This window comes from Eriocheir sinensis, chromosome 10, assembly GCF_024679095.1.
Source record: "Eriocheir sinensis breed Jianghai 21 chromosome 10, ASM2467909v1, whole genome shotgun sequence".
Taxonomy (NCBI): domain Eukaryota; kingdom Metazoa; phylum Arthropoda; class Malacostraca; order Decapoda; family Varunidae; genus Eriocheir; species Eriocheir sinensis.
The window spans coordinates 18,895,763-18,911,262 of NC_066518.1; the positions used below are offsets into that span (position 1 = coordinate 18,895,763).

A 15,500-nucleotide genomic window follows, 5' to 3' on the forward strand; every position below is an offset into this window, starting at 1 on the left:
AAACAAAAATGCGTTTACAGTAAACATTTTCGTCATCCACGGATATCCGCTCTTTTGAACATATATCACAAAAGATGTCAGCTGACCGGGCCGCTGCACAGCAGAAATATTAGCTCCAGACTAATCCATCCAAGTCCACCCCATGATCGCTGAACAGTCATGTCAGGAAACACCCTGCTCCACCAGTATTGTTCCTGAGTAATAGCCACTTTAACCATCACCGCTGAGGTACCCGGCACACTGGTGACTGGTGCGCCGCGGCGGTGTTGTCTTGTGTGCTGTGTTTCATGTTCACACCGCACCACATGGGAACGTCTTCTTCTTCATGTGACCTGTACGGTTTTATTGCTGCACGTTTCCTCCTCCTCTCCTCTGCTTATTCACACTTTTCTATTGCATCACACTATTCATTATTTAAATCAATCAAAATTTGTACCTTAGGCGTATACCATACTGGGGTAGCTTTTTTGGCATTTTCTGAGTGAAAAATAATGTGCGCTACACGCCGCATAATACGGTATATTTCATGCTGGGGACATCTGGGAACTTTTGTGTCAAATGGAGGTGTTTTTGGTGTTGGTTTTGAACCAGTAACAATAACCCCTCGGCCTACCAAAACCTAATATATATATATATATATATATATATATATATATATATATATATATATATATATATATATATATATATATATATATATATATATATATATATATATATATATATATATATATATATATATATATATATATATATATATATATATATATATATATATATATATATATATATATATATATATATATATATATATATATATATATATATATATATATATATATATATATATATATATATATATATATATATATATATATATATATATATATATATATATATATATATATATATATATATATATATATATATATATATATAGGATTTTTAGGACAAAATCCTGGGTCTAGCAATGGTTGGACATGCCCATTCAAGTCCAGGAACTGAAAGAGAATCCAAGTAAGAAGTCTGGGGTTCGGTAAGTCTGGCAGTTGCTTGACATATGCCTCGTCAAATCTGGGAATCGAAACAAAAGTCTGACCATACAAAAAATTCCTTTCCCCAGTCAATGTCTGGAACACTTGCTAGGTGGCCGCATGTTGTTGTTGTGGTGGCACTGGCGGTCATGTTGCTTCCACAATGAGTTCACTAATTCACTAAGCTCCATATTCTTGTTCAGAGTCGTTGAATTCCTTTAATTTTATTTATTATTTCTGTAATGTTACTTATTTCTCTCTTTAAATTTGACTGTGTCATCAGCAAAATGTCCACAACAGGTTCAATAAGCTTCTTCTCAGGACACATTCTTGTCTGCTTATTTACAATTATCAACTGAGCAGATGTTTATAGTCATGATCGTTATTATTAGTTCATATCTTTCTTATCTGACCTTTATAAAAAGAAGCATTTATAAGTAAATACTACCAATGCATTGTATGATATGCATAAACACCTAATAATGGCAAATACTTCGTGGCTGCAAACAAATGGTGCATCCTTCGTTGACATGTAATGAAAGTATTCAAATAACTTGTTTTAGTTAGTACTCTTTTAGATGTGTTGGACAAAGTGTGGTAAAAGTCTAGGGCAGGTACTGAATATTGGCAATACTGGATTGAGTATTGTAAACGTCTGCAATAGGGTTGTTTCCTTGGGCTGTTGCGATGTCCAATTCTCAGCCTTTTGTGGTTCCCAGATAGGTGCTCCCCCAAATTGTTCAGGAAATTGAGGGTCAAGTGCACACACACACACACACACACACACACACAATACACCTATATACTTGTCCCTATGTTGAGGCCTGTAGCCTGTCAGATATATTTGGGAAGATGTGTTTGTGTACAATATATAAGACTTGCCCAATGAGTTATTACCTGCTGGAATTGTGGTTACGAAGTGTTGCAGCATTACCAAAAGCCTCTAGGATTGGATTTGAAGCCAATATTTTCTTTTGAATATCATCAGGCTGCTTATCTCTTGAGATATCTTTTGAAGAAATTTTCTGTCCCCGAGAATAATGCTTCTCAACATGTGTTAGATACCCAAGCATATATCGAGCTGATTCAGTCTGTAATATATTAGAAGGCATATTATCATCACAGCATTATAATGGAAAACTCCTATGTAATTTGTGGAATATGAAATAATTATTACTAAATGATCTTAAAACAAACTTGTCATTCATAGACACTACACTAATGACATTATCACAATCTATTCCAAACATGTATTATAGACAAATAACTCATCATTTTCGTCTATTCCAAACTGATGTATATATGAACCAAATATGAGGCTAGCAAAACAGCATGGAATGTGCATTAACATGCTCCTCTCATAACCTTACAGTACCTGGTACTTTTGTTTTTCACTCAAATATCATTATTGTTGTGTGGTTTTGGTTACATAAGAACATAAGAACATAGGGAGACTGCAAGAGGCCTAATGGCATACATAGGGCAGCTCCAAATGGCCTACACAGGGCAGCAGGGCAACAAACCTACTTGCTACAGCTGGCATCCTGCCTTGATGCTCCCCAAGAATGGAAAGAATTGAATGGCTAAATCCACTGTACAATACACTATTAGCCATCTTTACCTTCATACACACTGGGGGAGACAGAGGGAGGTTAAACTAAACTGACCAGATTTTAGACCTGGGTCATGTATAGAGGTATGCCACATGTCACCACGGCCTCCAATTTACTCAAATTTCGCATCACATGAGAAGTGGAACACCTCTGTGCTGTGATGACGTCATCAGCAAATATGGCGGCCTAAACAAACACATAAGTGCTTCCATTGCATCAGGAAGATAAGCGTACCCCATTTTGCTGCGAGTGAGACGCCGTTACCATAGCAACGATGAGGCTTAGTATAAGGACGGCCTTTATCTTTACTCTTGCAGCATTTTTGGAGCACTGGCAGTTACTGCGGCAAGAATTTATTTAACACTATGATAGATACAGCGAACACTGCTCTCATTCACGTGACATGCTCTCCCTACCGCAACGTAACTCATCCCAAAATGTAACTTCTCCTAAATCTGAATTCTTCTGCAAGGTGAACACCTTTCTCGAACGCTTTGGGGTGCTTTCAGCGGGTGTTTTGGTAGAACAGTGTTGCCACTCACGCCATGGCTACTTGGTGTGACGAGCGGGAAATTTAAAAATCCTAAAAAAAATTCTTCCATGACGATCCGTATAAAACCGAAACCGTGCTATTGGAAACCATACTATTTGAGGGACGACTGTATAGGTATAGTATATACATGTGTATATATACACAAGTATATAATGTCCCATTTTTTCATTTAAAAAATCTGGTCACATTACGGTAAAGTAACATTATAGATATGTGTCTCAAATGAGATCAGATTGTACCTACCTTTCCTGAACCACTCTCTCCAGAGACCAAAATGGCTTGATTGAGAAGGCCAATGTCATGTTGAAGGCGATGATGGGCCACACCTGCTACACTGTACACATGTGGCATGTGACCCTCAATCCCAATCTTCAAATAAAATCAAGATACTCAAATAAATAATAATGAAAATCACACTAAACACAAAAAAAGTATTCTATCAGTATAAGTGATGGAAGGAATAATATATTTATCACAACCTGCATGTAGCAGTTTTATTTCTACTCTTAATATTCACAGAGAAAATCCCAATTGCACTCTTCTAGAATGTTTCATCTAAATCTGATTAAAGTCAATACATGTTCATGGTTTACCTCAACTTGCTGGTGGTGATGTTCTATCTGATTGGTGGTGTAAAGGTGGCTGACAGGGCGGCAAGGGTTAACAGCCACCAGGGTGGGGCCAGCCCAGGTGTAGTAGTGTCCTTTTTCATACCTGGTTTGTACACACTGCAACACTAATACACACAAAATTATCATTTACAACCAACATATTTTGGTTAATTCTTCATTAATGTAGCAATTTTTGTTATGATAAAATTGAAAAAGACTATCTGGTATACCAGCTATCAGTAATGTTGCCTTTCAGTTGAGTTTTACAATGATGCTCACAATCTTGAAATTCCATATCTGAAGGTTTGAAGCCAGCATTAATAAAACAGTTCTTATGCTTCCTCAATTCTGATTACCATATGATTTTTAAATTAAAATATTAAAGGTGGTCATTTATGTGACTACCTCCAAGATTAATTATGTCTTTATCCTATTAAATCTGGTCCTTTATGTACTAATTGTGGGCATACGCTATAGCTGTTCATGGCTTCAGTGCTCATTTCCATCGCACTGACCCATTACCCCAGGACACAGGGCTGGTGTGATATCTGTGTTACCACAGTTTACCAGATTTCCACAAGTGCCCATTTACTAACCATCCCAAAAGGGAGGATCAACAGCGCTGTGAGTTGCACGCCAACTGCCCAGCCAGAATTTGAACCTGGGCCAGCAGATTTGTAGCTAGGTCTTTTTTTTTCAACATCTCGGCCTGTAGCACAGTTAGGCTTTCTTCAGGGGCCTGGTGGTCGGCCCAAGCCCGTCATGGCGCAGGCAATTTTTATAGAGGCGCCAGTTATGCTTGGCTCATGCTGCCCCCCGGAACTCATTCTTGATTCACTTGGACAATTTCTTCTAGAGTCCGGGTTGATGGGTGGTCTTCTGGACAGCATGTGGGCAGTCTTAGGCCATTTAGCGGTGACTGAAAAATCCCAGGTGCTAGCTTGGGGATTCAAACCGATGTTGTCCATGGCGCCGTGAATGCTAGCCCCGCATGCTAACCACTCAGCCACCACCTACCCTAACCATTGCACCACGGAAGCAGGTTACTTTATATACATGATGATAAGTCTTCTCTTCAAATTTGTAAAATGTAATATGCTCCCTTCTTCATGCAAATAAAATAGTTCATATATGCTAAATAAGGTGAGAAGCATTGACGTGAGTAAATATCCACATCTTTTTAAAGATTTTGCTATATATGCAATAATGAGTCTCAGAAGCCCAATGAGCCCTCTGCCCATCCATGTCCAACAAGAGGTGTTTGGATAGTGCTCACCTGAGAGGGAGGCTCAGAGCAGAGCTTCTTTAGGGCACTGTGAGCAGGTCGGAAATGACTAGCATTCAAATGGCCCTTGACTTTTTCAGCAAGACCCCTGACATTCCTCTCCTTGTCTCTCCTCAGGAGAGCATGATAGAGCCTAATATTGGACTCGATTCAAGCCTGGCAGCAAGACTTTCCTCAATATTCTCCAGTGTCTGCTGAAACAAATCCACTCCTAGATCTTGGGCACTCTTCAGTGCACTCTCTGCAGCTTAAAGTTTATATTTGAAGGTATCACACAGTTCTACGGGGTTCTCAAGCGTGCTGAGCGCATTGAACTTTTGAGACTGTCACTGCATACTCGTGAGAACATGTCAGGTCATTCAGCCTCTCAAGATGGAACACGAAGATAAAGTGAGAAGCAATGCCATGTGAACAACTATCCACATCATTTTAAAGGTTTTGCTATATATGAAATAATTGTGGCTCAAGAGTCTACTGATTTCACTGCCTTAAAAATCATGGTTAGTGTTATGATGTATTTTCCTCAGAAACAATTAGATTTTGGGTTAGATTTGAGATTTGAGCATATGATTTTTTTACCATCTCCTATCAAGATTCAGCTGACAATATGTGGTTTTGAAATGCACACAATATAATAGTAATGGTGCTTTCTGAAGGCATAGCTACCTATTGAAATCAACATGGAATCATGAGCACTGTGAATATGAGAAATATTTGTGGACTGAAGTGCTTTGAATGATCCAACCTCCCTTCACAATGTATCAAGTGACTGTTTTGTGCTATTTATTGATCTGTCTCGGTTACTTTTCTCCTTCTGTTTCCTTAAAAAGAATGAAAAGTTTTGAAATAAGTTAAAACTCTACTATTTGGTGTTTATGTCTTGGCAATGTTTTGCATTTCCTCATTTTAAAAAATCAATATTTACTGATGTTGAAAGAGAACCTGCACTTGGTAAGACAGGAGGCAAGAATAAAGAGAACAGGCATCATCATTATGATGGAAAATGGGCAAAAATAAACAATATTTTTGTCTGAACCAGTTTCATGCTCCCTAGGTCATGAAGAACAGTTGACTAGGTGGAGAACAAATGTTCAGCATTTCATCTATCACTAATACTAAAGCTAGTTGCATAAGCAGCAGTTTCAAATTATTGGGCAGGTGATAAATGGAAAGTCTGTATTAATATCATTTTCAATAATAAGAAAAATAAAACCTAAGAGTTGTCTACAGCTACATACCGTATTTCAGGAATCAAACACAGATATCAGTACAGGATTTCAACTTAGTTGAATGAAATTCTGTACAACTGAGCCAATAAAGTGAGGTCAGAAATAAAAAGACAGTGTGACCGATTTGTTTTGAAAGACTCCATGCATGCTTATATTTGTCAACCTTGTTCTCCTAATGGAGGATCTACATCAGGTAGAGACCTTGAAGTTGAAGATTTTGGAGTCATGAAGCCAAAGACAAAAATATTCAGAGCCAAAGCAGAAGCCAGCTTAGGGTCAAACTACCCTGGTCAAAAGAAGTAATATAAAACATGAAATTTTCATATGCAGTGAGTCCTGTTGTTGCTTTCAGCCTAAAATTATTTTTCTATCTTTATATTGCAGTTTCTACCTACAAACTAGAAAGGGATAAGGCTGTGCAGAAAATGCTTTGTGTATTGATATAAAGTACTTATGAAACTGGGTATAAGTTATAAATCACACGGTTGGAAAATTATGTTCATCCCCAGTTTGATTCACAAAGATATACAACCTTCTTACACCACCATTACAGACTCATATTTCATGAGTTTTCAAACACACCAGTTAGATGCAATCAATGTCACTGTCCTTGAAAGATGAATTAACATTTATGGAATACCACAGAATCTTCCACATGATAACCATAAAATAATTTAAAATTCCAGGTATAAATCACATTTTAGGGGGCTTAATTCACCAGATTGAAAAATAAATTTTTAATTGTTAATAATACTATCCTCAAGAAGAAACAAGCAGTTGCTTACCTATGTCATCATACAAGATAGGAAGTCTTAGGAGATCTTGACAAGCCAGCAGCTGCTCCCTAGGTACATGATACACAGAATCTGAAGGTGAGTATTCTTGAGGCTCAACTGTCTTGGAGCCAACAGCATCATATTTGGGTTTCTTTTTGGGGACTGGTGGTGGGACCTTGGGTCTACCCTCCATTGTTGTGGTCCTGAAAATATAATTAATTTGGTTACCATATGATGTACGACTGCCTGATAACAAAGTATGGTTAATCTAGATTCCTTTATCCTCATGTCAATACGCCACCAGTTTGTAGTTATATTTACCATATTTGCCAGAGTTGAAGACCCACTTTTTCCTCAAAATGAGACCTAAAAATATGTAGAGCATCCTCGACGCCTAGTGTTGAATTATCTGTATGCCTAATCTAGGCCTATAGGTAGTGCTCTGTTTTGGTGCTGTTTTGGGTGTTAGTGTGGGAGTTGGCAGCTTTAGTGTCATTTGTATCAGCACTCTTCAGTTCAGTTCATGTTTGTTCATTTTCAGTTTAGTTGGTTGTCAGTTCACTTGCTGTTTTGGTGCATTCATTCAACAGTGGTGTTAGTAAACAAAGATTTTAGAGTTGTTGCAGAATGGTAAAAAGGGAAAATGCGTTTACTGTATGGCATATATATTACAATATGGTGTTGGTCCATTAGTATATGGTAGACATGCACTATAAATCCTGAAACAACCAACATAACATCTTAGTAAAATTGGTTAAGCTTAGGATTTTTTTTCAAAACACAGCACTTGAAAATGGGGGTACATTTTCAATGTCGGCAAATACAGTAAACAATTCCGATGCTAAACTGCTGAAACATAGTCGCAGACACTGATGAGAAAACTTTTCACATCATAGAGGCACTCTTAAAGAAACTTTTATTAAATATGTTTACTGGTATAGAACTGTTTGTACAGTTAACCCTCACCCAATGTAACCAAAATATGAGAAGTGAAGACTACAGGGTGCAGGCTGCATCAGAGAAACCCATTTTACCTTATAAATTTTTTTGCCCTTTGTATGACCTGTTGCATGGTCGGCCTGTCAGCGACTAAACTGGCCTATCTAGTGATGAGGGTGACTAGACACCCAGCGGGATGAAATATAAGACCTGTCAAAGGGCAGATGAGATTGCTAGCCAATGGCCATTTAGTTCTAAAGAGTGGATTCAGACTCACAGCCATAGCATCCCCACTCTCCCTTCCTTTAAAAAAGGAGATAAAAAACAAGCCAGTAATTATTGTCCTATCAGCCTTACGTCTGTCCTAATTAAACTATTCGAAAAAATAATCAGGGATAAAATGATCACTTTCCTTGAATCGAATGATTTGATAACTGATAGTCAGCACGGATTTCATAGTAATCGGTCTTGCCTTACCAACCTATTAACTTTTTTCAACGATGTTTATACATTTTGGGACGCCCGAAGCCCATATGACGTAATTTACCTAGATTTTCAGAAAGCGTTTGATAAAGTTCCTCACATTAGGCTTATTTCTAAACTGCGTTCCCACGGTATTAACGACCATCTGTGTGCGTGAATTCATGACTGGCTCACCAACAGAGAACAACATGTAGTTCTTAATGGTGAAGCATCGGATTGGCAACCCGTCACCAGTGGCATGCCCCAAGGTTCGGTCCTGGGGCCAACACTATTCATAATTTACGTGAACGACTTAGAAACTGATATCCTATCAAAAGTAGCCAAATTCGCCGATGACACCAAATTAGGAGGTAAGGTAATGAACAGTCAAAGTTGCGAGAATATTCAATCAGACTTAATAAGACTTGCCGACTGTAACAAAAAATGGCAAATGAGTTTTAACGTAGATAAATGTAAAGTAATGCACATAGGTGAAAAAAATCCTAACTTTAAATATCAGATTCAAGGACATGAGCTCAGCAAAGTAAAACAAGAGAAAGATCTTGGTGTCATTATCAGTAACACTCTTAAAATGAGTGATCAATGTTCTGCAGCGAGTAAAAAAGCCAATATGATGTTAGGATTAATATCAAGAAACTTTGATTATAAATCACCCGAACTTATGAAGAGATTATATTTAGCATTTGTAAGACCACACCTAGAATACACCATTCAGTTCTGGTCACCGAACTATATCAAAGATCAAGTTTTGCAAGAAAGGATACAGAGACGAGCAACCAAACAAATTCCAGCGCTCTGAAACTTGCCATATGACGAGCGTTTAAAGCGTTTAGATATGTTTTCCCTTAAAAAGGGAAGGATAAGAGGGGACTTAATTGAGGTGTTCAAAATCCTTAATGGATTCGACAACATTAAACCAAATAGTCTATTTCAGAGAGACACCAACACAATAACACGCAGCAAAGGTATGAAGTTAAAGGGAAACCGATGTAACACATTGATGCGCAAAAGATTTTTCAATAATAGAGTCATCGATCACTGGAATAGACTCCTACCGTCAGTAGTTAGCGCACAGAGTATCAATAGCTTCAAGTCTTCATTGGATAAGTACTTCAGGGATATAAGATTATACTGACCCTTCGCATGTTTTCAGACAGATTGCAGCAAGACGTCAACCTAAATCCATATTATTCTCCCCCACAACCTAGATTGCAAGTAGCGTAAGTTAACAATAGAGAAAAGCAACAGTTAATGTTCGCATGACAGGTGGAGTGAGGTGTGGGTGCAGTAAGGTGACAGGTTACTGGTGCCGTGCCTAGTACCACCAGTAAAACGAGGATCAAGCCTCCACCTGTGCCCCTGAAACTACACCTCACCCATCGTGAGTATTAGGGGGGATCCTGAGGCTGCCCTGTGTAAGCCACTCGTCCTCTTCCAGTCTCCTTGTGTGTCTGTGTTCTTATGTTCTTATATAATGAAGTCATTTTCCCCCACAGCTTAGGTAGTGTAGGTAGTGTAAGTTAAGGGTAGTAATTTCCTCTTATTTCTCTCTTTACTGTAAAATTTCCATGTCCCTTTCTTCCTCAAAGGTACATGGTGTTCTCTTCTAACTATTTCCTGCCGGCACGTTGTTGGAAGGAGAGGTGGGTGGGGAGGAGCCTTCATCTTTTCTGTCCTGTTCTACCACATGTAGATTACTAGTAGTAGCGGTAGTAAACAGACACCCTCGCCATAGACCGATAGGTCTTCTGATGCCTGTTCTTCCTATGTATTCCCTGCGGGGTGACAAACCAAGTCATTCACTCTGTTTCTTGGTCTTTTTGATTCACTGCAATCTTCTCCCCCTCTTTCTTCTTCTCTCTAATCACTTTCACTTTCATTTTCTCTTTCTCAGCATCTAAGGTGTTTGGAGGCTGCTGAACAAACAGCATTACCAAGTAGTGTCCGCACTCATCCTTCTCTACCCGTTTCGTCTCAAAATAATAATAACAATAATAATAATAATAATAATAATAATAATATAAAGTGCCTGGTTAGTGCTGAGGCTGCTGAAGTCCCCTCATTTTTTCCTTGAAAGTATGTAGTCATATGCTTTTAATCGATGTAATACCTTTTTCCTCATTCTAGTCCTGACAGTAACCCTTTACATGGTTAAGCAATTATCATTACATGAACATGAGGCTAATGGTCTAAAAATAAATTTTGAGTCAGTGGAGTGCTGTGTCAACTATACATGAAACCTCTGAAAAAGACACTAAAAGTATTTGCAAAAAAAAGAAAAAAGAAAAAAAAAAATATGTAGCTACAATGATACACAGTGCCACAACTCGTTCATGAATCTGTGCTTTGCAGCAACCCCAAATATTCCATGATTTGACTTTCATGTCATAATACCATAATACCATGCATGAAAGAAAGCCCATTAGAATGCTTAAAAGTCAAATCTCCACTTTGTCACCATATTCTATGAGGTCAGCACCTACTTTGCAAACCCCATTCACATTTACTCATTGTTATAATTGTGTTTCTTAGCCCCAACACAGTTTCCATGTTTACCTTTATCCTTTCTGGCTTTATTCCTGAAATTTCAGTGAAATTTCTGTAGGCAAAAATCACAGCCAATCAGCAAATGGGATACACAGAAGGTTCTGCTCCCTCACCATACATAGCACAACTCAACTCTGGGAAGTATGTTATGGGCAGGCGGTGGCTGAGTGGTTAGCGTGCAGGCTCCACATTCACTGAGCCATGGATGACGTTGGTTCAAATCTACCTGCTACCAACTGGGATTTTTCAGTCACCGCCGAGTGGCCTAAGACTACCTACATGCTGTCCTGAAGACCACCCATCAACCCGGACTCTAGAAGAAACCGTCCAAGTGAATCAAGAATGAGTTCCAGGGGGCAGCATGAGCCAAGCATAAATGGCGCCACTACAAAAATTGCCTGCGCCATGACAGGCTTGGGCCAACCACCAGGCCCCTGAAGAAAGCCTACCAGCGCTAAAGGTAGGCGGTCTTAAAATAAAAAAAATAATAATAAAAAAAAAAAATAATAATAATAATAATAATAATAATAGTAATAATAACAATAATCATAAGGTATTGATGTTGCTTTTATTGATTAATATTATTACAACAAATTGGATATAAATTTTGTGGTGGGCAAGCAATGCAAAATATAAATGTACCAGTTATGGGTTCTGTTGAATCTAGTGCAGACAGCACTGGCCTTCAGTCTTAGTGCTCTTCAAATATGTTGTAACTATGCCGTTGTTTGTTCTCTCTATGGATGACTTTCCGAATTTGGAAGAATGTGACTTTTATACTGTTGAAATCCACAAATAAAAAGACAGTTACTTTAAGAAGCTTATTGTCATGTAAAGATTTCAACAGATGATGTGATCTAACATTAACTGTAGGATTAACCATCTCTCTATCTGTGGATCTGAACATTGTGAAAGCCACCTCATTCAAAATTCAGCAAGTTATCCATTTATGTGCTTGTAATGGTGCCGAGACTGTAGGACGAAGCTGCTCACAACAGTTCAATGGCACTAACTGCCATGGTGCAATTAAATTTTGCATTGCTTGCTCATCACCAATTCTGTGTTGACGGGGTTTTGAAGGTATTAATTAATAACAGCATTATCAAAAGCTTAGGATAATGTACTTCCTGGATAGAGCATTAGGAGGAGAGGGAGTAGAACCCTCCATACATCCTCTCTGCTTTGGAACTAATTTCCTACAGCGGAAATTCTCACAGAAACTTTGAAAATACAGTTGACTCACTATTCACAGCTTCACCATTTGTGAATTTGAATATTCATGGACTTTTTTGGAAAAAAAGATGGATACCTGTATTTTTGAATGTGCAAGCTGTTCCTAGCAGTTTATAGTGCTTTTGCTGCATGTTTTCAGGTAATCATACTTAAACATAGGAACATAAGAACGTAAGGAGTCTGCAAGAGACCGGTTGGCCTATACAAGGCAGCTCCTGTACACTCAACCCCACCTTACCTCACCATCCATGGCTTTATCTAACCTCTTCTTGAATGCATCTACGGTATTGGCACCCACAACATGGCCCCCAAGCCTGTTCCATTCGTCCACCACTCTATTGGTGAACCAATTCTTGCCTATGTCTTTGTTAAATCTGAATTTGTCTAACTTAAAACCATTGCTACGCGTCCTACCCAGCTCTTTTACTATCAAAATCTTATTGACATCCCCTTTATTAAATCCCTTCATCCATTTATAGACTTCGATCAAGTCTCCTCGCAACCTTCGCCTTTCTAGCGAGTGTAGATTTAACTGCTTCAGCCTGTCTTCATAAGGCAAGTTTCTCACCCCCTGAATCATCTTTGTCATCCTCCTCTGTACAGATTCTAACATCATGATATCTATTCTATAGTAGGGGGGCCAGAACTGAACTGCATAATCGAGATGAAGTCTAACTAGTGCTAAGTAAAGTTTGAGAATGACTTCAGCGCTCCTATTGCTTACGCTCCTTGAGATGAAACCAAGTACTCTGTTTGCCCAATTTTTAGCCTGAATGCATTGAGCCTTAGGACGGAGGTCAGCGCTCACTAGGACTCCTAATTCTCTCTCACACCCAGACCTACTTAGAGGAGTGCCATTTAAGAAGTAATTGTGTGAGGGGTTATTCCTACCTACACTCAGAATGCTACACTTCCCGACATTGAATTCCATCTGCCACTTCCCCGCCCAATCATATAGTCTGTCAAGCTCATCCTGGAGAACGGTAGCGTCCCTGTTTGATTGGATTACTCTACCGATTTTGGTATCATCTGCGAACTTGCTGACATCACTACTAATTCCTGTGTCCAAGTCATTGATGTAAATAATAAAGAGCAGAGGACCCAGCAATGACCCTTGTGGGACGCCACTCGTAACACTGCCCCATTCAGATTTTTTACAATTGATTTGCACTCTCTGCTTCCTACCACTAACCCAAGCCCTGATCCAGTTCAAAACTTTCCCATCAATGCTGTGAGCCTATAATTTTAGTAACAGCCGGTGACGGGGAACTTTGTTGAACACTTTACTGAAATCTAGATACAATATGTCATAGTTTTCATCTCGGTCAACTGCCTCGATTACTTTAGTGTAGAAGGACAACAGGTTAGTAAGGCAAGACCTGCCCTTTGTGAATCCATGCCGTGAATCATGAATTAAACTATGCTTTTCTAGATGATCCCGAATGCTCTCGGCTATAATTGACTCCAACATCTTTCCTACAACTGATGTTAAGCTAATTGGCCGATAATTTGAGGTGGCTGACTTGTCTCCCTTTTTGAAAATCGGCATCACATTAGCTACTTTCCATTGATTGGGCACATACCCAGAATTTACCGACATCTTAAAGATATCAGTAAACGGGCCATGGAGGACCTCCTTGCACTCTTTCAGCACCCTTGGGAATACTTCATCTGGATAATTTTTTTTCTGGACAAAGGTCTACTAGTCCTCTATGTCCAGATCTGTTCTATGTGGTTAATCTATGCAATTACTATGTGCTGTGCAGCACTGGAAACACATGTCAATCCCACAGAGTTGGGTGTGATTCTGGATAAACACTGGAAAGGGTCTTGGAGTCATTAATGTTTTCCAGATATTGGTAAAACTTTGTCATGGACTAGGTCCAGCCTTTATGGCATGGTTCTAAGCAAATACTACTGCTACTGCCCAGGCAAAACTGGAAAGACCACACACTTGGCCATATATCCAGAATTAAGGTACATTCATTTTGACAGATCAAGGCCACCATATAACTAGTGCCTTGCCACACTACATTTTCTTTCACTAATAATAACCCACCTTAACCTAACAGAAAGTAGCCTGTCATCACTCAATGGTAACCTATCATGGCCCTGCAGAGCGCTGCCATTGGAGCAGGGACTGAAACCTTGTCAATGGCAAGTGGTAAAAAGCAGACAGCAAAATATACATGCAAAACACTCGTTCGGCCACATAGAATGTTGTGACACCATCTGGGACCCACACACTAACAATAACAAAAATAAATTAGAGGCCATACAAAACAAAGCTGCAAGATGGGCCAGATGTGATTACAGACACACTACATCAGTCACTTTACTTAACCCTTTCAATACTCCTGGAAGTTGAATACGGTGACACAGACATCGGCGTCACAGTATGGAAAGGGTTAAGAGGAAATGGAAGAGGATTGATCCTCTTCTAAACATCTAAATCCTGTTCCATTTCCTCTTAACCCCTTCACTCCGGCGACGCCGACGTCGGCGTCACCGTATGGAAAGGGTTAGTCTTCTTCTAAAGGGGCTCTCACACATTCCCGGTCCCGGTCGCGACCGTCCCCGATGACTCCCGATAAGCTGATCGGGGCCTGACCGGCGACAAAATAGGCAATAATCCCCGGACTGGCGGCTTACCGCTGGTAAGCCAGCGGTTTACCGGTGACCATATACGATTTTCGATTTCTCCGATCGGCGACTGCAGCAGGTCAGTCGGCGGTCGACCGCCGGCCTACTGGCGGCAGACCTGCGGCACATCGATGAGCAAACACTTTCATTGCCACACGCAGTTGGAAGGGTATATAAATGCCCGTCCAGCTGTTTTGATCATTCGTGAATTTGACATCGCAATGGCTTTCTTCAGCTCTCGTGAACGCAAAATTGAACTCCTGAAATTATAGTTATTATAATTATAATAAACTGCTTCATACATAAATTCATTTGTGTACATAAATCTCTCTCTCTCTCTCTCTCTCTCTCTCTATATATATATATATATATATATATATATATATATATATATATATATATATATATATATATATATATATATATATATAGGTAACTCTCGATTTATGCCAGTATTGTGTCCTTGAAGAGGTCACGTAAATCAAAAACAATGTAAATCAAACAAGAGGTAGGTTTCTATCGAAAAATAAATATTCACTTCATTCAGTGGAGAG

At 39.1% G+C, this 15,500-nt stretch overlaps 1 protein-coding gene across 1 annotated transcript in view; it reads right to left on the minus strand.

Annotated features, from left to right (window-relative positions):
• LOC126996665 (unconventional myosin-XIX-like) overlaps positions 1-15,500 on the minus strand; it is a 46,939-nt gene that overhangs the window by 26,959 nt on the left and 4,480 nt on the right. The window contains exons 2-5 of the mRNA XM_050857373.1: positions 7,111-7,304; positions 3,794-3,936; positions 3,444-3,569; positions 1,932-2,125 (exon numbers count right to left, since the gene is read on the minus strand). Coding sequence (XP_050713330.1) covers positions 1,932-2,125; positions 3,444-3,569; positions 3,794-3,936; positions 7,111-7,294 — 647 coding nt within the window. The 5' untranslated portion in view covers positions 7,295-7,304. The remainder of the gene's footprint in view (positions 1-1,931; positions 2,126-3,443; positions 3,570-3,793; positions 3,937-7,110; positions 7,305-15,500) is intronic.